This window comes from Sabethes cyaneus, chromosome 1, assembly GCF_943734655.1.
Source record: "Sabethes cyaneus chromosome 1, idSabCyanKW18_F2, whole genome shotgun sequence".
NCBI lineage: Eukaryota > Metazoa > Arthropoda > Insecta > Diptera > Culicidae > Sabethes > Sabethes cyaneus.
The window spans coordinates 76,661,657-76,686,359 of record NC_071353.1 but is presented as its reverse complement, the minus strand read 5'-3'; the positions used below and the strand labels follow the sequence as shown (position 1 = coordinate 76,686,359).

The 24,703-nt window shown below is 37.4% G+C and overlaps 1 protein-coding gene across 1 annotated transcript in view; it reads right to left on the bottom strand.

Moving 5' to 3' along the window:
* Nucleotides 1–24,703, bottom strand: part of LOC128733123 (neuroendocrine convertase 2) — a 299,830-nt gene that overhangs the window by 104,355 nt on the left and 170,772 nt on the right. Inside the window, exons 5-7 of the mRNA XM_053826742.1 lie at nucleotides 14,389–14,489; nucleotides 14,037–14,270; nucleotides 13,809–13,973 (exon numbers count right to left, since the gene is read on the bottom strand). Of these exons, the coding sequence (XP_053682717.1) occupies nucleotides 13,809–13,973; nucleotides 14,037–14,270; nucleotides 14,389–14,489 (500 nt within the window). The remainder of the gene's footprint in view (nucleotides 1–13,808; nucleotides 13,974–14,036; nucleotides 14,271–14,388; nucleotides 14,490–24,703) is intronic.

Below are 24,703 nucleotides of genomic sequence, written 5' to 3'. Positions count from 1 at the left end.
ATTAATGATAAGCTTAGATCAAAAACCTAGATCAGAAGAATAATGATTGTTTATTAATATTAATTTATTTTCATAGCTTGCCTCGAGTTTCGAACTCAAGTACTCCTCTTGGTAACCTAGACACATACCACTGCTCCATTGCTGAAATATGAGATCTGCATAAATCACTCGATGTACTGATTTCTCATTTACTGTAACTTCAAGGACAGCCCCTGGATTCTTTTTGAACTTGAAAGTCATGATCTGAACTTGAAGTTCAAAAATAGTACGCGCAAAACTTCATCCGAACGTGAAAGTTTTGAAATAGTACGCGCGAAACTTCATCCGAACGTAACAGTTCAGAAAAAGTACGCACGAAACATTTTTCGAACTGGATGGTTCGAAAAAATACGCGCGAAGCTTTATGTGAACTTGCGTTTGACAGTTTACCAGTTTGTTTTGAATGTTTCAGCAGCAGCAAGCGTTAATTTTTTCTGCAGCAACATTTTTCGCAAAATCCAGGTTAGTAGTTATATACAATGCAAACAATATTAACTGACGCAAAATTAATTACAGCTTCATTGATTAAAGATATGCCATTTGCCGTAGTCGAGACTATGAACGCAAGGGGCCACAATAAGCTTTCGGCGGTTCCAGAAAAATGGATCCGAAGCTCCAAATCCGAAAACAATATGCTGTGGCCCAATTCATAGCGAGTTCAAGATGTGAAAAAATGCTTCGGGATGCCAACATCACCCCCAAAAAAGCATGGCTAAAATATAAAGGTACGATCAAGCGGAATGGCATCCGGTCCTCATCAGAGGCGCAACGCAAGAAAAAGGTTAACCAGAATCTGCTTCTACCTCCAGTAATTGCAAATCTGGAACCACCAGTCGCTCCACTACGACCAACCGCCGCACCGTTGCAGCCACAACCCGTACCAATGCAACCACCACTCGCTTTACCGCAGGCATAGAACAAGCCATTTCTCTTTATTGTTTTAGAAAAATCCAATTTTTTGTTTTAATACCGGAGTATAAATTTCACTATTCAATAGGCGAATAAACGCAAAACTAATGAAGCCCATGCGACTCCTACATTTGGCTGTCCGAACTAGGAAAATGATGATCAGTTACAAATTTTCGCTGGACGGATATACAAATCAAAACATTTTTCATTTAAATCTCAGTAAAATGAATATTGCGAACATTGAATTTTCTGCAGCGGGTTAGAAATCTTATTTACCAGCTAGCGCACTGGTGGTTGCAAATGAAATGTGTACTTAGGACAAGTAAATTGAGATCCGGATTTAGTTTAGGTGTGTGTGGTTATGTTTATAGGTTCCGGACCGAAAAATTTAGATCCAGATATATTCATGAAAGTGTTCTATATATTGTTTAAGGTAATTTCAATGATTTTAAGCAAAATTATAACAATATTTCATACAAGGCATGTTGAATCAATGTCCTTATTGTTTAGTATTTATTATGTAATAAAATTATAAATGGTTTTAAATAAAATGCAGGCAAATAAAAATTATAGTAAGTATATATGTTATTTTCTAACCCAACCATAACATTTGATTGATTCCAAAGCGCGCATTTTAAAAAAAAATTCAAATTCGCTTCTTATGATTTTAGTTTTCTATGTGTTTTGACAGCTCGAAATAAAAATATCATCATTTTTACCGCGGCGCCAACTACTTGTCGAATGAAGCTTTTGTTCACCTATCAAAATGCCGTTTCAGTGTCTGCGTCAAAGTTTCGCTTCAATTTCAAACTTTCAAATCGCATGTTAAACTTTCAAGTTGGATCTTAAACTTTCAAGTTGCATGTTGAACTTTCAAGTTGCTACAAATATTAACGGTACTTTATTAGAAATCAAGTTCCATTTGGAAATTTGGTATCATGTTGCTCAGCAAGAAAATCCTGCGGAACTAAATTTGAACCAAATATGAACTTCCGAGTTCGTTCCTTAAGTGAAATGCGAACTTTTGGTTGTTGGGGTAGTAGTGTACACTCAAGTACTTTTTTTACACGGTTTGTTTTTTCGATTATTAACGTCGAACGATTATTGTGATATCACTATGATAATTTGCAAGTACATTTTCAAGTCGTAATTTAAACAAAAGTGACCAAAATCGAATCTAAAGACATAAATTATTGTAGAATAAATCAATCTTAAAACAGCAATACCACAGAGAACATACATCCAAGCGAAAGGTCCCCACTTGGATAAAACTTATGTCAAATTAGTTGGGAAACTATAGTGATGGTGTCGCTAAAGGCGCAAGAAATTCTACACTAAACTCACAACAGCTAGCTTCTGGCGCTAGCATAACGCATATAGTCCATATATACTAGCGCCAGAGGAGCCAAAGGTTGTCAGTGTGCAAATCAAATGAATCATTTAGTTGGGAAACTATAGTGGTGGTGTCGTTAGCATATTAGGTGATCTTAATTTGAAATTTTATCCAAGAATTCCCGAAAAATTTGTTCCTGAATGGATGTCTGTTCTCTGTGGCAATACTGCATTAAATCTATGCATTCAAGCTCAAAATCTAAGTCTTCTAGTTGAATCCCTTGAAATAAGCCTCAAAGCATTTTGAGATTCGCTCAGCCCTGTTTCGCCTTGCTTTGATTTTTTTTATTTAGTTTCGCCTGTTTACATGCGCCTGTGTTTTGAAAACAACGCAGTTTCGCTCTTTTGACGTAGGACTACGTCTTACGGCAAGTTTTGAGATAGAGTGTCATTCCAAAAAATCGAAAAATGCGAGCGTCACGAAAAATGAAAGGTTTTGAGCGCTAATAGCTCAGCGGTTTTCTGATCGATTTTCAATATTCTTACACCAATCGATCGGAAAATCTTCTAAGAATTGATCCAAATGAAGAAAAGTGTGGATTCTTGATGTTGAACTATTGGAAAATTGAAAATAATGAACCTATGATTTACCAGAATTCTCGTTTCGTGATTGGTTGGTAGATTCTTTACGATGATCTAAACATATACCAATTTGACATCTGTGCTTGGGAAGTAAGCCAAAACAAGTGACAGTTTCCACATTTCAACAAGATTTCTTAACACCGCGGTTCAACCTAGACCATTTTGATGTCCTTGCTTGGGAAGTACGCCAGAGAGAGTAACAAAGCCTCCTCGTGCCAACAGATTTCTTACGAACGCGATTAAACCTAGTCCAATTTGATGTCTGTGTTAGGGAAGTGTGCCAGAAAAAATGACACAAGCTCGTTGTCCCAACAGATCGCAATTTTTTTACTGCGAGACGATTAAACCTCGGCGAACTTGATATCTGTGTTGGAAAAATGTGCTACAGCTGTAGTGTTCGGTTATAATACGACTCTGTATGAATACGCTACGCATGCGCATCATTAGAAGTGTAGTGGAAAGATGTGCTGTTGATAAAATAGGATTGAATTGGTAAAATCCCTTCAACGTGGGAAACCATGGATAATAAAAACAATCTTTAATTTCAGTAAGGTAGCAGGAAAGCAATAGTTTGTGTTCTTGATTTTGTTAAATTGTTTTCAAATGCACAATCTTTTGAGAATTGAATGTATGCAATGTTACTACTTTGATAATTGTTACAAACAACGCGTGTAGCATGTATATATATTGCATATAGCATGTATACATGAAGAATCGAATGATTACAAGCATGATTACATGCCACTATCACTACAAAGAGACTTACGTAGTGCTGCGTCACCTATATATGCGGTCGTGTCTTGTACACAACCCCTCTGATTTTTTATCGCCTGTTTACAAAACGATTTGCTTATTTCATAACAATAAAAGGGGCTAAACTGCAAATTGTCTTTTGTTTTGATTAAACACTTCTATCGCCCATCACTAAAAACTTGTTTTAAATAATTCTATAGATTGAAACAGAAGGAAGTATTTTTTCCATGGATATTATCAGTCTTTTTAAGACTGATGGTGCAATAAAACGATTTGTTTACATTTTGCTAGTTGCGCCCTAATCGCGAATCACTCCGGATATGTCATGTATCTTGTTTTAATAAATAAATAAATAAATATGGGTCCACTCATACCAGCGAAAATAACAAGCGCCGGAAATTATGTCGATCATGTTTCCCATCCTCAAGCATGGTAATGGCGCCGCTTTTGTTTCTTTAATCGTTTCCTAAAACATCTAATGGGCAATATCGTATAAACGATACGATCAACCTAATGACTATTTTTCCATTAAAGTTAATTCAAAAGTAGCTTAAGTTTTGATTTTCATGCAAAAATAATTAACTGAAACAGCGCCAACTAAGAAAAAGTCCAATTTCTCATTTTAGTTTTTCATATCTAATGCTTTACTCAGTTACTTTTTCAAATTCCAGTATTATCTTTTTTGGATAAGGATTTTGAATAATAAGGAACGGGTATTTAAAAATATAGTCAAATTAATTATAGATATTCCTGAGAAATTAAAAAAATAATTATTGCGGCAGTAGAAAGGCTAGGTCACACTACTAGGTGGATTAATTCGGGGTTTTCATCAAAAATCGCCAATTAAAAGCTCCGTTTAAAACGCCAAAAACGGCTACGTTTAAATAATTCATTTTTACATGCTGAAAAAAAATTTCAGCCAAATCGGTCCTCTAGATTCTGAGATACACGTACTGCCAGCTAAAGAAACATTGTTTTGGGGAAAACGCGTTCAAAGTTCAATGGACTTCGCTTGAGATGACTCCACAATATTTGCCGTAAGTTTTCAACGAGATCAGATATTAAAAAATCCTTTTGGCATGACATTTCTGAAGGTGTAAGCGTCTCGAAAATGCAAAAAAAATATTCGATTTTTTAGACATTCCAGAGTAGGGTCCCCCCACATAGAACAGACATCCAAGCGAAAGGTCCCCACTTGGATAAAACTTATGTCAAATTAGTTGAGAAACTATAGTGATGATGTCGCTAAAGGCGCATAAAATTCTACAATAAACTCACAACAGCTAGCTTCTGGCGCTAGCATAACGGTTACAGTCCATATATACTAGCGCCAGAGGAGCCAAAGGTTGTCAGTGTGCAAATCAAAAGAATCATTTAGTTGGAAAACTATAGTGGTGGTGACGCTAGCATATTAGGTGATTTTAATTTGAAATTTTATCCAAGAATTCCCGAAAAATTTGTTCCTGAATGGATGTCTGTTCTCTGTGGTCCCCCCTTAAAACTGCTTTTAAACATCCTACTTCGTGAGACTTAGTAACTTTTTAAAAGTAAAAACCATTGACATAAGTGTTTCTCAAGACGTTTTTATCGAAATTCACCTTAAAATGTGTGATAAAACTGATTCAAGCTATTTACCAATTTAAAGCTCAAGTACCGTTCCACACACTTAACAAAAAGCACCGAATTTGGTAAAATTTTACCGAAATCTAAACAGCTGAACGTTCGGTAAAAATTTCGATGGTGCCAATCGACGTTTACAGATCATTAATAATGTTTGGTGCAATAAAAAAATTTTACCGAACGTTCTGCTGTTTAGATTTCGGTAAAATTTTACCAAATTCGGTGCTTTTTGTTAAGTGTGTGGAACGGTACTTGTGGATTTCGGTAAAATTTTACCGAACCGATTAAGTGTGCACAATTCGTTCGTTGACTATCTTTTAGTTTTGTTTATGTTTATGTTTATGTTTATTGAATATAATCATCCGATCTAATTAATCTTAATGATCTTGGGGTGGGGAAATGCCGTCTTGATATTCTCAAGAGGCATAAAAACCCCACCATCTTTTAGGCATATACATACATATATCAAACTATAAAAAATTACAAATAATATAATAGTCATAAACAATTAAATAAAAACGTCCCACACATAATACACCACTAGTCAAAAACTCTTGTCGTCTTCAGCTTGTTTTTGAAGGAAGCAGTAGTTTTTTTTTTTTTTTTTTTTTTTATTTAGTATTTTCATTTATTTCAATTATTTTTTCAGTAAGGGGAAAAGCCAAGATGGAAACTGTCTCAAACAACTTTTGTCTCAATCTCAGGCATAAAAACCCCTTGAAAGAGCTTTACATGTACCTTAACCACTAATTACAAAAATCGCGGGTTCTTCCCCTATAGCTAAAAAATTACAATACAGTTCGGTTTGATTTATGGACCTCAGGCAGTCATAAGACTGATTGGGAGGTTCTCCTTCGCTGTCTGTTTGTGCATAAGAGAGCATACAGATCACTTGTGTTTATATAATATTATCTATAATGTATTTTTTTAAAGTTTTCTTGAATGTGTAAATAGATAAAATATTTTTAAGATATATTGGCAAATTATTAAAATTAATTATTGCCGGATAAATACAACCAAGTCTAACGTAATTTGTTCTTGGGGTTACGACGCTGAAGTTACTCACATTGCGAGTTTCATATCGATGGGCTTCATTTAATAACCGTAGGTTTAGACTGTGTTTGATCAGATTTGTTTTTACTTTGTATATAAATAGCACAGACTCGTAATAATTAATTTGGCGTAGGTTCAGCACTTTGTTAACAGCATATAAGTCTAAAGTTCTTACATTTGGGTCTAAATACTGCTCCCAGAAAATGATTCTCATGAACTTATTTAGAGTAATGGAAATTTTGCTTAGAACATAGTTGGGCGCGTTCTGCCATATAATATTTAGATAGCTAATTTGTGAGTGTACATGAGCATAGAAAAGATTCTTTTTCTCTCTCATAGGCAACATATGGCTAGCTTGACGAAGAATTCCGAGAAATTTTACTATTCTCCGGTGTATTTGTTCAACGTGTAGATTCCACTTAAGATTTTGCTGTAATATCAGCCCTAGGTATGTGATTGAGTCGACTCTTTGTAGCTTTTCTTTTCCTAGCCATAGAACATAGTCCAAGTCACCATAATGATTAGTACTGGCAAAAATTATATATTTGGTTTTAGACGCATTGACTGTTAACCCGTTGTCATAAAACCATCGATAGATTAGATTTAGGTCATGTTGCATATCCTCAAATAATCGTTCTACACTATTGGACTCGAACACTACCGCAGCATCATCGGCATACAGTTGAAGTTTGCCCTTCAACGGCAGCTCAAAAATGTCGTTAATAAAAATATTGAAGAGCAGGGGACCTAATATGGAACCTTGGGGTACACCAAATCCCACGGTGAGATCGGAGCTTGATTGGTTTTCAATTACTACGCGTTGTTGTCTGCCGTTCAGATATGATTCAAGTAATGTCAAAGCTTGATTCCTTATGCCATACCTTTGCAGTTTAGTCAGCAATATGCAATGAGAAACGCAGTCAAAGGCTTTTGACACATCGATGAAAATAGTAGAGCAAATTTTACGCTGATCAATATTTCGTTGAATTTCATTAACAAGGTTAATGGTAGCACTCGTGGTATTCGAGTTTGGCAGAAAACCATATTGGTTTTTGTGAATTGTGGTATGTCGATTGAAGAAACTGCGTAACCTTTGTTCGATTAACTTTTCAAATACTTTGGAAAGAGTTGGGAGTATTGAAATAGGCCTATAGTTACAAGTATACTTTTTTTGACCGCTTTTGAAAATAGGTACTACTTTTGCATGTTTTAAACAGTCAGGAAACGAACCTTCTTCGAGCATCTGGTTGAACAAATGTGTTAATTTGGGAACAAAGATAGCCATGTTGTTTGTAATCAATTTAGATGGAATTCCATCGGTTCCAGCTGCGCTTGAACTTTTTAGACCATGAACGTAATTACAGATTTCGTTATTTGTAGCCGGTAGCATAACTATGGAACCTGGAGTAGTAGTGTGAAGCGTGAATGTCTGCGCATCATGATTGAAAATTTGTAGCAAGTTATTGTGTAGTTCGCATGGAATCTTGACGAAGTAACTATTGAAAGCATTGCAAATTGCTGTTTTATCCTTCAATGTAATTTCACCAACAACTATTTCCGTTATTTCTTTGCGGGTATTAGATTTGTGGAAGACAATTTCGTTCAATATGCTCCATACCTTTCTGATGTTGCAACGATTCTGGGCTATTAAGCTTTGGTAATAACTTTTTTGTTTTTGTTTAATAATTCGGGCTACGTAGTTTTTTTGTCTTTTGTAATTTTGATGAATTATTTGATTTGCCGGCCATTGAATTGTTCTTTTATACAATTGATTCCTAGACCTAATTTCTTGTAAGACAACCTCATCAATCCAGGGTGCTTTACTACAGTATCTTTTACTAGTATGGACAACGTATGCGTTTCTTGCCATTGTATCAGTTATGAGCTTCGTTAGATTATTTAGGGTGTCTGTCGTATGTATAGATTGTGCCAGTTCAGACGAAATGCGATCGAAATTATATTTGACATTATGTCTTTCTTTATAACCAGGTGTACGCCTATGCCCGAAGCTAACTAATAATGATTTGTGATCACTGAAACTTATGTTATCTAAACAAAAGTAAAATTTTTGGCAGTATAAGTCCGTAAATGCATGATCTATGATCGAACCTGAGGCCCCACTTCCACGAGTGGCATAATTGCTATCAACTTTATTCAAAAACGTAAACCCATTAGACTCTACCGCCGACACATAACTACGATGGGTTGCGTTGAGTAGGTTAATGTTGAAATCTCCCACGCAAAGTAGTTTATTAGATCGTTCGAGAAAATTATCTAAATAATCTACACTGTCTCTAAAACTAACATGAGGAGGCCTATAAATTGTTGCGATGTTTATTTTGGGATTTAATAAAGATATAACTATCAAACTACCTTCTAAAAATTCTTCGTTTCTGATGACATTATACTGCAACGACTGATGAATAAAAATACAGGCTCCACCGCCTGTTCGATTGGAGCGCGGACAGCAAACTACTTCATAGTTGGGTAAGTGGCACATATAAAGTTCGTCTGGGCTCAGTCTAATTTCAGTTATACAAATAAGGTGAACAACAGTTCCAAAATTAGATATATATATCAGTAGATCATCAAGTTTGTTTCGTATCGAGTTTATGTTAACATACAATAAATTAATTCTGGTATTTGTGAAAGTTTCACTCAAGCATGGATAGTAGACATTCAAGTTGTCTCCTAACTGTACAGTGTTAATAAAATCATCTGCATCGTTTGTTTCCGCTGTATCCGTCATAGTGACTAGATCAAAAGTAATGAGTCCAGTAGCCACCAACAGCAGCAGCCGCAACAACAGCAACAGATGCATCAAGCCTTCTTTGGAGATAAGCGCAGCTTTTTTAAGTCTTCAATGGAATCGATGACGTGGGGTTCTGACGAATCATCCCGCTTGCAGTAAATATTGCCTTTGCTGCACCAAACGTATTTATAACCATGGGTCGCTCTGAGAGATTTTGCCTCTTTAAGGATTAATCTGGTTTCTCTGGTTAGATTCTCGTTTATAAACACTTTAGAGTGGTAACGCTTGTTATTAGGAGACGATCTGGAGTTCCCCGGCAGCACTGCGTTGCCAAAGTCGATTTCATCGACGAAGATGGATTTACCCTTACGAGCGCGCAGAATGTCATTACGTACTTTGGAGCTACAAAATTCAACCAGAACCATTCCATTCTTAATACGCTGAATTTTTTCAATGTCAGTGGTAAATAGTTGAACCCCAACAGCTGCAGCAACCTTGGTTACTATGGTTTGCTCGCACAAGGAGAGCTCTTTAGGTACACCGCTGATGACAATTTCGTTCTTTAGACCACTCTGCTCCGCGAAGCGCAATCGTTTTTTTAGATCGATAATTGATTTATCAATAGCCGTAATTTTATTGTCATGAGCATCCACTTTATTACAGCAACTAGCAAAGTCTTTCTTCATTTCCTCATGTAGAGACTTAATGTCCTCATATTGAGCAGATATAAACATTTGAGATGTTTTCACTTCTTCGACTGAACATTTTATTTCACTCTGACTTTGCGACAATTCTCTAATAGACACACTTAAGTTTTGCATAGCATCATCTGATCGTTTGAGGTTCAAGCCATTTTCTTCACATTTCTTATTTATACAATCCACCGAGGTTTGCAGTGCTTTCATCGTGGCTAGCAGTTCATCCATCTTTTTGTTGTTCTCATATGAAGATTCGCATGGTGTTGAACAGAAGTAATAATTGAGTTTTTGTATCTTATTGTAGCGAGATTCGGATAAACCCGCACATTTCATATGGTAGGCGTTGCCACAATAAACACACTTCACTTGTTTTTCGTCCGTCTTGATAGCAGAATTACATGCCAGACACTCATCCATGGCTAGTCTTTTGTTTCGATTGGACATGACGCTCATCAGCAGCTGAACAATAGCCACAACGAGCGTATATATATTTCGATCGAAGATTTTATAATTATTTTTGAGTATAAATACTGTATATATCTATTAATAAACACCATACTAGGATTCTGCACTATCAGATAGATGTTGTTGAATTTCAATTCGAATTTCCGTAAAAAATTGAATATTTTGTGGAGCGACTAGTGAGGCGTGTCGTCACTCTCAATTGCACACACAGTAGTTTCGTGAAAGTCGAATAGTTCGATGACCTCATCAAATGTTCGTTGGAGCCTGGTTATTGGTTCGTTATTGCCGTATTGACTACTGTGGAATGGTAAATGGATTAGGCTACGTTGACGTAACGGCCGTTCAGGCGTGTTGAACTGGAAACGTGACAGCAGGGCGGGGCAGTCAACTTCGCCTTTCAGAATTTTGGCGGAAAATGTGGCCTGGGCAATTTTCCGACGTGTAAGCAGTGTGTTTAAATTGATCAGTTGACACCGATCAGCATACGAGGGCAGGTTATTGGCATCTCTCCAAGGTAATCGTTGTAGAGCAAACCGAACGAATCGCTTTTGTATTTGTTCTATACGGTCGGTCCAGTACTCCTGATATGGGCCCCAAACAATGCAAGCAGTTTCTAGGAGAGGTCTTACCAAAGCGCAGTACAACGATCGAAAGCACAATGGATCACTGAACTCGTAACAAACTTTTTTGATAAACCCAAGCTGGCAGTTTGCTTTCTGTATGATGATCGATCGATGCGTATCAAAAGTCAATTTATTATCCAATGTAACGCCTAGGTCTTTTACTTCATGAACTCTTGCCAAACAACTACCTTCGATGTAATAGTTGTGAAGTATTGGATTTTTACAACGCGTGAATGATACAACACAGCATTTCTCGACACTTATGATAATACGATTCCACTTGCACCACTCAACAAAACGATGAAGAATTTTCTGAAGCTCACGGCAATCTTCAGTGTTTCTAATAACCAAGAAAATTTTCAGGTCGTCAGCATACAGCAAGCGGCATCCATCGGGAAGCAGAAAACAAACATCATTCACGTATAATAAAAATATCAAAGGACCAAGGTTACTGCCTTGCGGAACTCCAGATAAGTTCGTGAAGGCCCGGGATTCAACACTACCGAGCTTAACTCGAAGCGTTTGATCAAACAGGTAAGATCGCAGCCATTGTGTGAGGCATGTGTCGGCTCCAAGCTTAGAGATTTTGGCCAAGAACAAATCGCGGTCGATTCTATCGAATGCTGCTTTTAAATCCGTGTAGATAGTGTCAATTTGTTGGTGGTTCTCCATGGCGTTAAGGCATTTTGAGGTAAACTGTAGTAGATTGGTGTTAACCGAACGGCTAGCGTAGAAACCGTGCTGATCGACCGAGATATATCGCTTACACTTAAAGAACAGGTAGTCATAGGCAATCAGCTCTAACAATTTGGAAGCACCACATAGTGACGTAATTCCTCGATAATTTGCCATGTTTCGCTTTTCGCCTTTTTTGAAAACAGGGAACATGAAAGACTGTTTCCAAAGAGTTGGAAAAACTCCACTGGACACCGACTTGTTAAAAATCACGGAGAGCGGTTTTGACAACTCGGAACAACACTTTTTCAAAATTACAGATGGTATGCAATCTGGGCCTGCTGCAAACGACGATTTGAGCTTCTTCATGGATGCCACGACAATGTCCTCTGTTATAGTAAAAATTCCTAAATCCACGTAGCCTTCCGGTACAAGCGTCGTTGCTATTCCAGTTTCCAGCTGAGAGGGAGGTACAGCTGAATCAAACACACTTTCGAAATGAGTGGCGAAGAGATTGACTATGTCCACCGGAGTGGACGCAACAGTATCACGCAAATACATGGATAAAGGATAACCGTAGCTTTTACGTTTTGAGTTCACGAAATTCCAGAACGATTTTGGGCTTTTCCGTAGGTTTTCTTCCACCCGTGCCACGTATCTATGATAGCAAACTTTGTTATATTGTTGATATCTCCTACTAGCATCAACAAAGCTACATTGGTTACTATGATTTCGAGTGCGTCGATATTTGCGTAAGGCTGAGTTTTTCCTTCGTTTAAGTAATTTCAGTCTTGAATTTCCCCATAGAGGTTTGGCAGGAGCACTACGTTTAGGGACGTTTTCCATAAGCCAATTTCTGATCACCGAAGTAAATTGTTCGACGGAACTGTTAACGTCAGCTGCATTCGTGACGACTGACCAATCAGTGGTACGCAAAAATGCGCGAAGATCGTCAAAATTGATTTTTCTGAAATCAATGCTCTCTTGATCATTTAATGACGTACATTGTGAAGTGTGTGCAAAAGATAATTCGATCTCAAGTGGTGGATGCAGGTTGTCTACTAGCGATAGAACACAATCGGCGTTTTTCAGAGTACTAGATAAAATATCAGTAGCATCAACAAAGATTAAGTCTAACGTTTTTCCTTGGTGATTGCGTAAGTTATTAATTTGCACCAAATTTTCACACGCAATACTGTCGGTTACCATTGTGCTAATTGGTGTAAGTTGAGAAGCAACAACATCGATGTAAAGTTGACCGTGGGCACTATTTTCCCAGACAAGATTGGAGTAGTTACAGTTTTGTTCTTGTAACTAATTGCATTCGATGGGGAAATCTTTCTAGTTTTTTTTTAAATATTTCAAGATTCACAATAGTCAGCGGACGCCGGAGATATTCCGGGTTATCTGGGGGTATGTCAAAAACTGATTTTTTCATCGCTTGTATCTTTTTTTTTCATGGAAATTTATTCATATTCATATTTTATCCCAAAACTTGATTTCATTTCCAGTCGATTGGTCGAAGAAGAACGGCAATCCAACGAGAAACAACCGAGATATGGCCATTTTAGTGAAATCAGTTCTGGAAATGTTGCCAGTAATGTCTTACCTTTATGATCATTTTAAAACATGACCAAAACCATTCCAGTATGGATGTCAAACTTCAACTATTTTCAGAAAACTAGGAAAATTTCCCCGTCGAATACAATTGGTTTTATCTAAAAATGTTCATTTGTGTAAAAGTTATGGCCGTTTGAATTTCATCAAAATTTTACATGTCCTGATCATTTTGTCTAACCCCTGTATAATGTAAATACATTATCTGAACATGTGTGATATTTACCACGCGCACTGCAGCGACACTGACATTCTATAGACCAAATCACCATACCGTCAATTGACAGATACTGGCGCCCTTGTTTACATTTTGGAAAATTTTCCTTTTCGTTTATGGCGAATGTAGCGTGTGTTTTAACATTTTACAGGCATGATGGCTTTTTGAATTTAGTCCAAATGCAGTTTAAACAACAACTTGGCGTTTAAACAGCTGAAACTTTTTAGGACTCTGGGGTCTGTTTGTAAACAAGGGCGCCAGTATCTGCCAGATGACGTCACCTTGATTTGGTCTATATATATATATTTATTATACTGGCAAAACAGTAAACAATATTCAGTCCTACAGCAAGAACTCCAAATTAACTTTCTTACCTATAAAAAATTATTAACGCTTGTTAGATTTGCTTTTACCTTGTTCCCATTGGAGACGTGACGAATAATTCTAAATCACCTCTTCTTGTGGCGTTCGCAGTAATGACAGCTTGAACATGCTCTAAATAACGAACTTCGGTATCAGTGCTCCTGCAGGCATCCGTCTTAATTCGCAATGTTAGAGGCCCCGTAGTTGGAATTTTACTGTAATAGAGTAAGTGTCAGTGTATGAACTAGTAACATTTAGTTTTGATGTGATTGACTTACTGCACATTCAGAATTGCACCAGCTTCACAATGATAGCGTGGAGGAACGGTTCGCCATTTTTTTGCTAAAGACACCATTGCACCTGCATCAAGGACTCCAAAACCAAATAGATGATTAAACTCTAGTCCAACACCATTCATGGTCCAATGGAAACGGTTCTTAGCATCAAAAAGTGAGTTTCTTTTTGATGTCAAGACCGTCAGATGTTGAATATCGCGCCAAGTTAGGGATGGACTAAAATGATAATGAAATGAATTTTTATGGAGCTAGATAATTTATATTTTTCGTTAGGTTCTGTATCAGAAAATTTTAAAAATTTCTTCTATTCATTATAAAATTTTCGAAAACTCACTTCGCTTCCAAAGCCAGAGCAAAGACTCCTGCAGCTTCAGGTGCAGCAGCACTAGTGCCAGAGTGAGTTGTAGTGCATTTACCGTAGAGATCTGTAGTTGCCTGAAATTGAACAAATTCTACATCAATGTTAATTCATCAGGAACTGGCCTCTCAGAATCCAATGATACTTAGAGGGTGTAAAAGCTCTATCTAGATAAGCTAGTTTACAAACATAGTTTTCCGAAATTAATCCAGACTAACTATTGAAAATGGTACATTTTTGACGTACACACTTAAATTTTATCGCCGAGTACGGTAAAACAAATTACCGAGATCCCAACAGCTGAGATCTCGGAAATAATCTCGGTAAAATATCAAATTGCTGAGATCTCGGAAATCCATCAACTGTCAAACTTTACCGAGAATCTCGGTTTTTCCACAGATAACAGACATCCAAGCTAGGCTTGGACCGTGTGTAAAAACTTGCAACGGTTTTTCGCAAGTGGCAATAAGCAGTATGGTGGCACTGCGATCACCTAAAATGTTCATTCGAAGACATGAGCGCAAAAGCAATTTGAAGCCTGCTCACACTTACACAAAATCCTATATAACTGGGGGCCCTAGTGTATATTAAAAGAAATCGACACCCGCTCGCTCATACAGGAAACCCCATAAGGTACACATTCGCGACTACGATGCTACACCCTTCACGATCTCTTGTATACATATTCGAGACTACGAAGTTGCTGATATTTGGTTGGTTTTTGTAAGAAAAAAAGAGAAGGAAGTATTTTTGCTATTGTTTTCCCACAAGTTTTGACAATTCGGCATGGGTTTTCGTGTAAGTGCGAACAGGCTTGAAAATTTCATTCACTTTTGTAGTCACGAATTCGCGTTGAAAGCAGTAAAAGAGATTTCGTGGCTGCTCGCACTTACAGGAAACCTCGTAACGAACTGTCAACGTGTGAGTAACGAAAAAATCAAAAATATACTTCCCTCTTTTTTTCTCACGCCTGAACAATATCAGCAAAACCGCGAATCATCGATGTTTAGCTTTTTAGCGAGAAAAAAAACAGAAGGAAATATTTTACTTTTGACATCACGCACGCATTGCCAATCCACAATGAGATTTCGTGTGAGTGCGAAAAGAATTGAACATCCTTTTTTAGTTTCGCGGAAGAGCCTGCTCGCACTTTTTCTTTTGTCGAGATTTTCGGTAATCAATTACGAAACTGCCGAATCTCCGAAAAGTCGATTGTCAAATTTTAACGAGGACTTCGGAAAAACATTAAAGTGAAATACGGTAGAAACTTTTTCTAGATTCTTTTTTATTGTGAACAACAAAAAAATATTTTAAATTTACTTATAAAAGTTACTCCATTCACCTATTACCATACCCCTTCCTGCAGTTGCCTCTCAGGTGCGGTCAAGGGTACGGTTAGATTCTTTCACGTGGATTAAGTTTGGGCATGAGACCGGTAATCTACAAGAATGAACTTCAATTATAAATGTGAAAAATTTTCAATCTGTACCTAGGGTTGCCAAGTGGCCGGTTTTTGGCCGGCCCGACCGGTTTTTCACTTGCAAAGCCGGTGATCGGTCAATCCGGCAAAAAGGCCGGTTTTTCGACATGTGAAGCCGGATTTGTACTTTTTACCTGATTTGTTAAATTTTCTGATAAATTTATTAGCAATTCTGAGCAGTGGATCATTGAAAATAGTCAGTTCAGCAGTGACAATACCTTGCTTCTGGCTGTAATATACATTAAATTGTCCACTAGCGCCAGAAGCAAGTAGCTGTCAGTCTAAATCTAGCTATCTTCAATAATCCATTCATTGTTCGTTGTGGTTGCGATGATGTCCTGCCGTTCGCTATCTCCACAACTGACTGCTCATCCCATTTACAACTGTCAATCGACTTCCACTTTTTCTCTCTGTGCTGGTTACTCCAGGCAAATCCTCTAATATGCTGCCACAACCCCCCCCCCCCCCCCCCCCCCCCCGCATTTTTTGAAGGCAGGACCGACCGGCCGGTTTTAGTTATTTTCAGACTTGGCAACCCTATCTGTACCGTTAACTTACCATCCCAAAATATGTCGCAGCTAGGGTCGTTTTCGTTAACACAGTTAAAGTCTTGTTCGCCAACGTTAACACACTTTGAGCACATGAGCCGAGAACGTATAGTGAAAGCGCAAGTTATTTTTGACAATTGTGTTTTCCGGAATCTCGGTGAAAGAGTTTTAAGGCTCCGAGATTCGGCACTTTATTATACTGACTTCGGGGATTTGTTCTTTTACAGATTTTTTCGGTGAAGTAGTTTGCAGTATCTCGGTAAATACGCTTCTTTTCCGATATTTCAGTAATTTTTTTTCCAAAACTACGGTAAACGAGAAATATTTACTGATAACACGGGAAAATCCACATGCTTTTAAGTAATTCGGTATTTCACTTTACCGAGATTGTATTTTGAATTTAAGTGTGTAGGACCACAGAGAACAGACATCCATTCAGGAACAAATTTTTCGGGAATTCTTGGATAAAATTTCAAATTGAGATCACCTAATATGCTAGCGACACCACCGCTATAGTTTCCCAACTAAATGATTTATTTGTTTTGCACACTGACAACCTTTGGCTCCTCTGGCGCTAGTATATATGGACTATATGCCGCCTATATAGCGCCAGAAGCTAGCTGTTGTGAGTTTAGTGTAGAATTTCTTGCGCCTTTAGCGACACCATCACTATAGTTTCCCAACTAATTTGACATAAGTTTTATCCAAGTGGGGACCTTTCGCTTGGATGTCTGTTCTCTGTGGTAGGACTACGTCTTACGGCAAGTTTTGAGATAGGGTGTCATTCCAAAAAATCGAAAAATGCGAGCGTCACGAAAAATGAAAGGTTTTGAGCGCTAATAGCTCAGCGGTTTTCCGATCGATTTTCAATATTCTTACACCAATCGACTGGAGAATCTTCTAAGAATTGAACCAAATAAAGAAAAGTGTGGATTCTTGATGTTGAACTATTGAAAAATTGAAAATAATGAACTTATGTTTTACCAGAATTCTCGCTTCGTGATTGGTTGTTGGAAATGACGTCATCAAAGTAAAAACGCGTTTTCACGCTTCGGCTTGTAATTCAGTCAATTTTCAATAGATTTCCAAGATATTTACACCAATTGATCGGGAAATCGATTGAAAATATTGAAAATATAGAAAACTATTGATTTTGTTTTTGAAATTGAATTTGAAAAATTTTTGTTTTTGAATTGATTTTGAAAATTTGAATTATTTTCATATTTTTGCCTTCCCTCGTCAGCGCTTCCCTAGCACGGATGACAGAAATATATACGATATAAGCTATGGGTTAAGCTTCCTTATGATTGTATTTAATTTACGCCCTATAGAATCAGATCGAAAATTGTTGAGCTTCAGCTGTTGCTGCTTCCCACGGATAAGGCAACGAAGACATGCAAATTCAGGTGTTGGAGCTGGAGCACTCGTTTCGCTGCCGTGAAGGAATATCTGGCTGCTGAAGTTCTGGAATTGGGAGGACATATGCTGCTCGCGACAACGAAACGATCAGAATTATCGTCACTTGCAGCTGGCCATCCGCAACAACGAAGAGTTGAACAAATTGCGGTCCCGTGTCATCACTGCACAGTGGTCCAGGAGACAATTTTAGGCGGAAATTAAGGTTTCTAGCCTAAAATTGACCTTCCAGACAAAATTTGTGTTCGTCAAAGTTGTTGCATGTAAAAAGGCGCTCATTTGTGTGCTATCAAATTTTAGGGTGGTTCTTATTTTCAAACAAATCGAAAATCTAACTTTTTTATTTTGAAAAATAGAAGTAAGAAGTAATTTTGTTGTATCTCTTCAATTGACTGATTTGGAGCCATTTTTCTGAATCGATTTAGGGTGACTCTTTAAAAAACGGTTTTTTCGTTGTAACTTTTTAATTGCGAAATTCTCAGATATGTTGCCTTCAGATGACTTTTAGAACTCTTTAAGACAAAAATTTTGCAGCATAGAGCGTGCTTATATATTGAGCCAATCATGAGTAATTAGCATTTTTCTTTTTAAAATAGGCCCTTTTCAAATGTTGATATCTTTGGTGGGGGCAAACGAAAAAAATATATTTTGACGGCATTTTGAAGAGCATACTTTGCTCTTTACTATATATACGACTTAAAGATATGTTATTTTTTTATCTCGAATAAATTAAATTTGAAAACATCAAGTTTTACATATAATTCAACGCTCTTGAAACTAAATTTGAATGCAAGCATGAACTTGCAAGTACTAAATCGCATAAAGATGGGTTTTCTGGTTCAAACATTATTCCAGTGTGACAAAAAATTACCTTTCTTCAATATTTATTTGATTGAAAACATCTGCAATGCTTCGTTTTTTGGCAACTAGTCAAGGCGTCTATCTTTCGCGACTTTTTTGGACAGCGTGATTTTTTACAGAAATACCCATAAAAAATTACAAATATATCAGAATTATCAAACACTTTTATTGATTTATTCATCTGCTTCAATTGTAGCCTGATTATTGTATGCGGTTGTTTATGTACTAATGTTTGAAACCATTGATTTTCAGTATTTCAATTAATTTGGGATACTGAATGCACCTCCCATGTACCCTCGATGGAAGACGCTGGTCCATAAAATCAGTCATCGCATGCTTGAATCTCGGCTGGGAGAGGTTGTTAGAGTTAATGCCAAAAAAAATTGCTAAAATGTTGGCTACTAGCAAAATGTTCTTCACCATGGTTAACACTAATAGCGTTTTTGTATTTGATTAGGTCCAACTCAGGTTCGCTCTAGTTCCAATCGAACGGCTGTCAAAACGTTTGTTTTTTCACTCAGGTTGAACTTAGTTTCGCTCTGGGTTGAACTTTTTAGACGACGGGTGCGCTCTGGGTATTTTTACAGTTTCAACCCCGTCATGAGCAATACACTGACAACCTGAAAACGTTTGTTTATTCTCCCGAAAATGTTTGTTTATTCAATGTTCGAGTTGGAACTAACCCAGGTTAAAAAAAACGCTATAAGATACTACTCAAGAATGCTTACCACTTCGGCATGAAGACACTTATTTACTTGAAAAGTGTCAAAGAAAAACGTTGAAGTCAAATACCGGAGTGAAACCATTCGTTCAGGCCTTACCGAGCAATTGGGGATAAGCGGATAAGCGAACCTCGCCCAGAAGGAGAAAACTCCAACTCTGGAAACGTTGGCAGCCGTTTTAAAGAGACAAAAAAGTTATTTCCAATTGGTATTGCTGACGCCAGAGGGGCGTCACCTGAATTCACCCCAAGTTCCTGGTCGAACCACCGGGCCGGGCTCTCACGACCTCTTTTCAAGCTAGCTCAACTGTGAAAAGCACAATGGCTCTCAGAGTTGGCTCCGGGTCTACTTTTCAATCAAGGAATCAAAATCTTACCACTTACTGCTCACAAAACTATTTTTATTAATAAGTTTACAAACTTGCTGTGCTCATTTTCACGTGGTCGGCCGACCATTCAGTTAACGATTCTCGACGTACTACGGCGCACTACGAATGTTGTGTGGAATCGGACAGCAGCTTCGCGATCCTATTGACTCAAACAACCTCTCCCAGCCGAGATTCAAGCATACTTTTTGGACCAGCGTCTTACATCGAGTATCTCAAATTGATTGAAATACTGAAAATCATTCAAGAGCACGCTATGTCCGAAGGTACTTATTAGTTAACTCACATGCACCTCAGATTTTTCTTCACAGGATGTTAGTATTAATCAAAACAATTAATTTAGAGAAGGTCTTAAAATATTCTATCTAGGGTTTTTTGAAAAATTCAATTTTCAAGGTTATTTAGGCATTGGCGGAACTAGGGGGGGGTTAGGGGGGGCTAAGCCCCCCCTAGGAGAGATTTAGCCCCCCCTAGAAAAATTGACTTGGCCGACCAATACAACGGGCGAAAAAAAAATCCGGGGCTATAGCCCTCCCTAGAAATGAGCGCTAGTTACGCCAATGTATTTAGGGGTCATGTCGTGCTGGTGGTGCTTTGTTGGGGTTCAGAGATTGTTTTTCGTTTAATCATATACGTTTAATTAACGTAAATCTGATGAAAGTGGTGGCTTGCTCTGTTGATATTTATGGCCAAAAAGTAAGCGTAGCGTCAATATACATCCCTTCATATGTGTCATTAAATCCGTCCAGTCTTAGAGGTCTGGTCGATCAACTTCCTCAACCAATATTTCTACTTAGGGACTTCAATGCTCACGGTTGCGCTTGGGGAGAATCATATAATGACAGCCGAGCAAACATGATCTACGACGTATTAGATGAATTTAGTCTTTTCATCCTCAACGCCGGTGATGTTACACGTTTGGCTTGTCCGCCAGCTCAATGCACCAGGGTTTATCTTTCAATTTGTTCATCAAGTTGTGCATTGAATTGTGTCTGGTCAGTCTTTGATGACCCTGCTGGTAGTGATCGATTGAGAGAAATATGCGTCTCTTGTTTCCAGAGAGTGTAACGACTGTGAAGTTGATTTGCCAAAACTGAATGATTTTCTGACGAATCTGATGATAGAGTCAGTTCACCTTGCCCAAACGAAGAAAATACCAATTACATCTGTAGTTCGACGGCCTCCCACTATTTGGTGGGACAGTGAATGCTCAGAAATGGTCAAAGAGCGATCAAAGGCATTCAAAGAGTTTCGTAAATATGGCCTTACCCAACAGTTTTTGAAATATCAACAGCTAGAGGTCAAGAGCAAGATACTTTTCAAAAGCAAGAAGCGTAATTTTTGGAGAAATTACATTGATTCTCTGTCTCGGGAGACACAGAGAAGTTGTACAAGATGCTCAATTGTAAGTTTAGGCGGGTGATATATTGGAAGCAACCAATTCTACAACTCTTAAAAATGGTCTCAAATTTGCAAATGTTGACCGATTTGGCTGAAATTTTGACCAAAGTCTTAGGATTGAATATAAAATAAATGATGTTGAGCTTAGGAATGTGGGTCATTTTTAAGGTCACTTTAAGGACCCCTAAAGTGAGAAATTTTTTAATTTTTTAGTTAAATTTCAAATTTAATTGAAAAAATCTCGTCTAACTTTTGTAGAATCATAGTGAATGTATATATATCCTGGAAGCTTATCCTCTAAGCTTTCCAAAAATGTATAAAAAACTTAAAATTGCTTGGAAAATTAGTGAATTATTCATGATAGTATGTGTACACCTAACCAAAAAACGTTTTTTTGGAATAACTTGAAATTTTGGGGGTCTTAGGATGATGTCATATGTGTTTTTATGATGTACTAGATGTGACTAGCAACGTACACTATGTCACTTGCAAAGTGTATTAAAAAAAAATTTTTTGTCACACCGTGTTATCAGCAAAGAATCTTCTTCTACAGTCTTAAAACTGGATTTTCCAAAATTTCACTATCCCTGAATCTTGAAAAGAGGTAAAAGTAGTGTCTATTCAGAAACCTGGGAAGGAACCTGGTGCAGCTGATTCTTATCGTCCTATCGGTTTGCTTTCGTGTGTTCGTAAAACTCTGGAAAAGATGATTCTTGCTCGAATGGAGTTCTGGGCAGAGAAGAATAGCCTTCTATCCTCATCACAGTACGGGTTTCGGCACTCTCGTAGTGCAAGAGATTGCCAGGTTTTGCTTGCTTCTGACATCCAGAACGCTTTTGAATCCAAGGAGGAATTGACTGCAGTGTTTCTGGATATTAAGGGCGCTTATGATTCGGTACTGATTGATTATGATTCTTGTGCCTGAAGCTGTGTCAAATTGGAGTTTCAGTCCAGTTGTCTTTGTTTCTGTTGCATCTCATATCAGCAAAGATAATACATTTTTGTCACGCTGATATGGTCAAACTATACAAGACAACTATTCTCTCAGTAATTGAATACGGATGCTTTGCGTTTAGCATGACTGCCAATACACACTTCGTCAAGCTTGAACGTATCCAATACAGATGCTTGAGAATTTGTCTGGGATTGATGACCTCGACTCATACGAAAAGTGTAGAGGTTTTGGCCGGTGTTATGCCCTTGAGATCTCGATTCAACGAGTTAAATTGCAGATATCTAGTGAACGCCCATATAACGTCAAAAAAAATTTTAGACAGCCTCGACTCCCTTTTCGACAAAAATCTACAGTCAAGATTTCTTGTTGCATACAGAGACTGTATCACCCTTCCTACAGCTGCTACTTCAATGAAAGGATTTTACGACTACGATTTTTCGTCTACAATGAATGTTCGATGTTTCAGTTGACACTTCGCTGCAAACAGGCCTACGTAAGGAGTCTATTTCAGGAAAAACTGTCATCATTTTCAGTCGATGCTGTGTTTTTCTCGGATGGTTCTGTCGAAAGCAATAGTGTAGTATTTGGAGTTTGTGGTCCTGAGATTGAGGTCTGTTTTCGTCTGAACGATCCGTGCTCAATTTTCTCGGCGGAATTGACTGCGATTTTCTATGTCGTGGAATATGTCAGGACGCTCTCTCCAGGAAGGTACCTCATTTGCTCTGATAGCTTCGGTGTACTCGAAGCTATAAAGAACATTAATGTATCCAGCAGATCGAGTCGAATGGTGTTGCATATCAGAGATATGATAGCGTATCTTCCCGAGCAGGAGCGAAGAGCAAAATAATATGAAAACAATATCAAACTGTGTTATAATGGCATATTTTGTTATTGAATAGATATGGAGTTACATTGATAACACATTTTGTTATTAAGTAGATATTTAAAACAGTGGTTGTAAGACGAGTTTAGTAACTGATTTTGTTATCATATCTTATTTTGGTCTTAAAATGACATTCGATATATTTCATATCATTTTTTGACGTAGGACTAGGTCTTTGTTTACTATGCTGGGACTGGGTAGCACTTTGTGAAAACGAAAATAGAACTGTAACGTTTGAATGAAAGATTTCAAATGGTGATAACTACTAAACTACTAAACGAAACTGAACTATTTATATGTCGTTGGATAGATAAAATGACCAGTAATTTTACGGAGGGGATAAGAGAGCAATTTTATGGAGGGCGTAAGAGGGGGGGCTAAACAAATAAAACACAAATTTCCTCATAACTCGAGAACAAATTAAGTAAATGGAGCCAAATTTGGCATGTAGGGGTTTTTGGAAGCATGAATTTATTTTATGATGGTTCGAGACCTCTCTGTGGATAAGGACTCTCATACAAATAAAACAGAAATTTTTGCGTATGAGCTATATTTTATGCTATGCAACAAGCGGTAAGCTGTGAAAGTAAACTAGTAAAACCTTCTCAGACCAAGAGGCAGTGAATCGACATCGCTAACTTACGTGCCTGTTGCCATTCTTGTCAAAAGAGAAGGACAGTCGGATGGCACGTCATATTTGCGTTGAACCTGCTTTGGCTTTGATGTTATTTGTAACCAATGACGGTTTTAAAGGCCACAAGTGAGTTAAAGTAACATTATTGAAACATGTCAAGCTACGCATAATCATATTTAATACATTAAGCTGTGGACTGGTCATTCATTACTATTTCAGTTTTTATGATGCACACAAGTGATTTTTAAAAGAAATAATCTCTATGTCTCAATGGTTGCAGGCGTTGTAATTATGAACCCCCGTCCACGTATTTTCAAAGCCACCATTGCATTTAATGAAGTTCGTTCTTCTCTTTTAAACATTTACTTAAACAATGGCACACACCGATTCTTATAAACATACATATGGCAGAAATGCAGTTTACATTAGTCTTTGATCTAATGATCTGATATAGTCCTATGTCACCCTTTCGTACAACCCTCAGGGCTGCATTTCTTGTAGTTTTTATTGATTAAAGACTACCATCTCTTTATAAATATTTTATAACATGATTTTTTAATATCTCATATACTACTGCATTTGTTATTCAATACCTTAAGAATACTAAAATATGTTACTCTAAACTCTGAATACAGTCATGTTATTGCTTTGTTATTCAAATAACACAAGTAGTTATTCTTTTGGCCTTAAAGGAGTAAAATTTTGGTATTATTTTTTGTTATTTTACCAACTATGTCAGCCAAAACAAGACCAAATTTTGATATGAGTTATTCAATTTGCAATAACACATTTTGATATTATTTTGCTCTACGCTCCTGCTCGGGTATCAAAGCTCAATTATTATTTAATTTGTTTATTCATCTTCGATATAATAAAAACATCGCACAGACATGTTACTTAGTACTAGTAACCGCTAATCCTTAATCTAAACATATTTTTTGACATGCCAAAATCAAACAAATAATTAACTTCGTTGAAACGACTACAACAAACTTCCAGCGGGTTG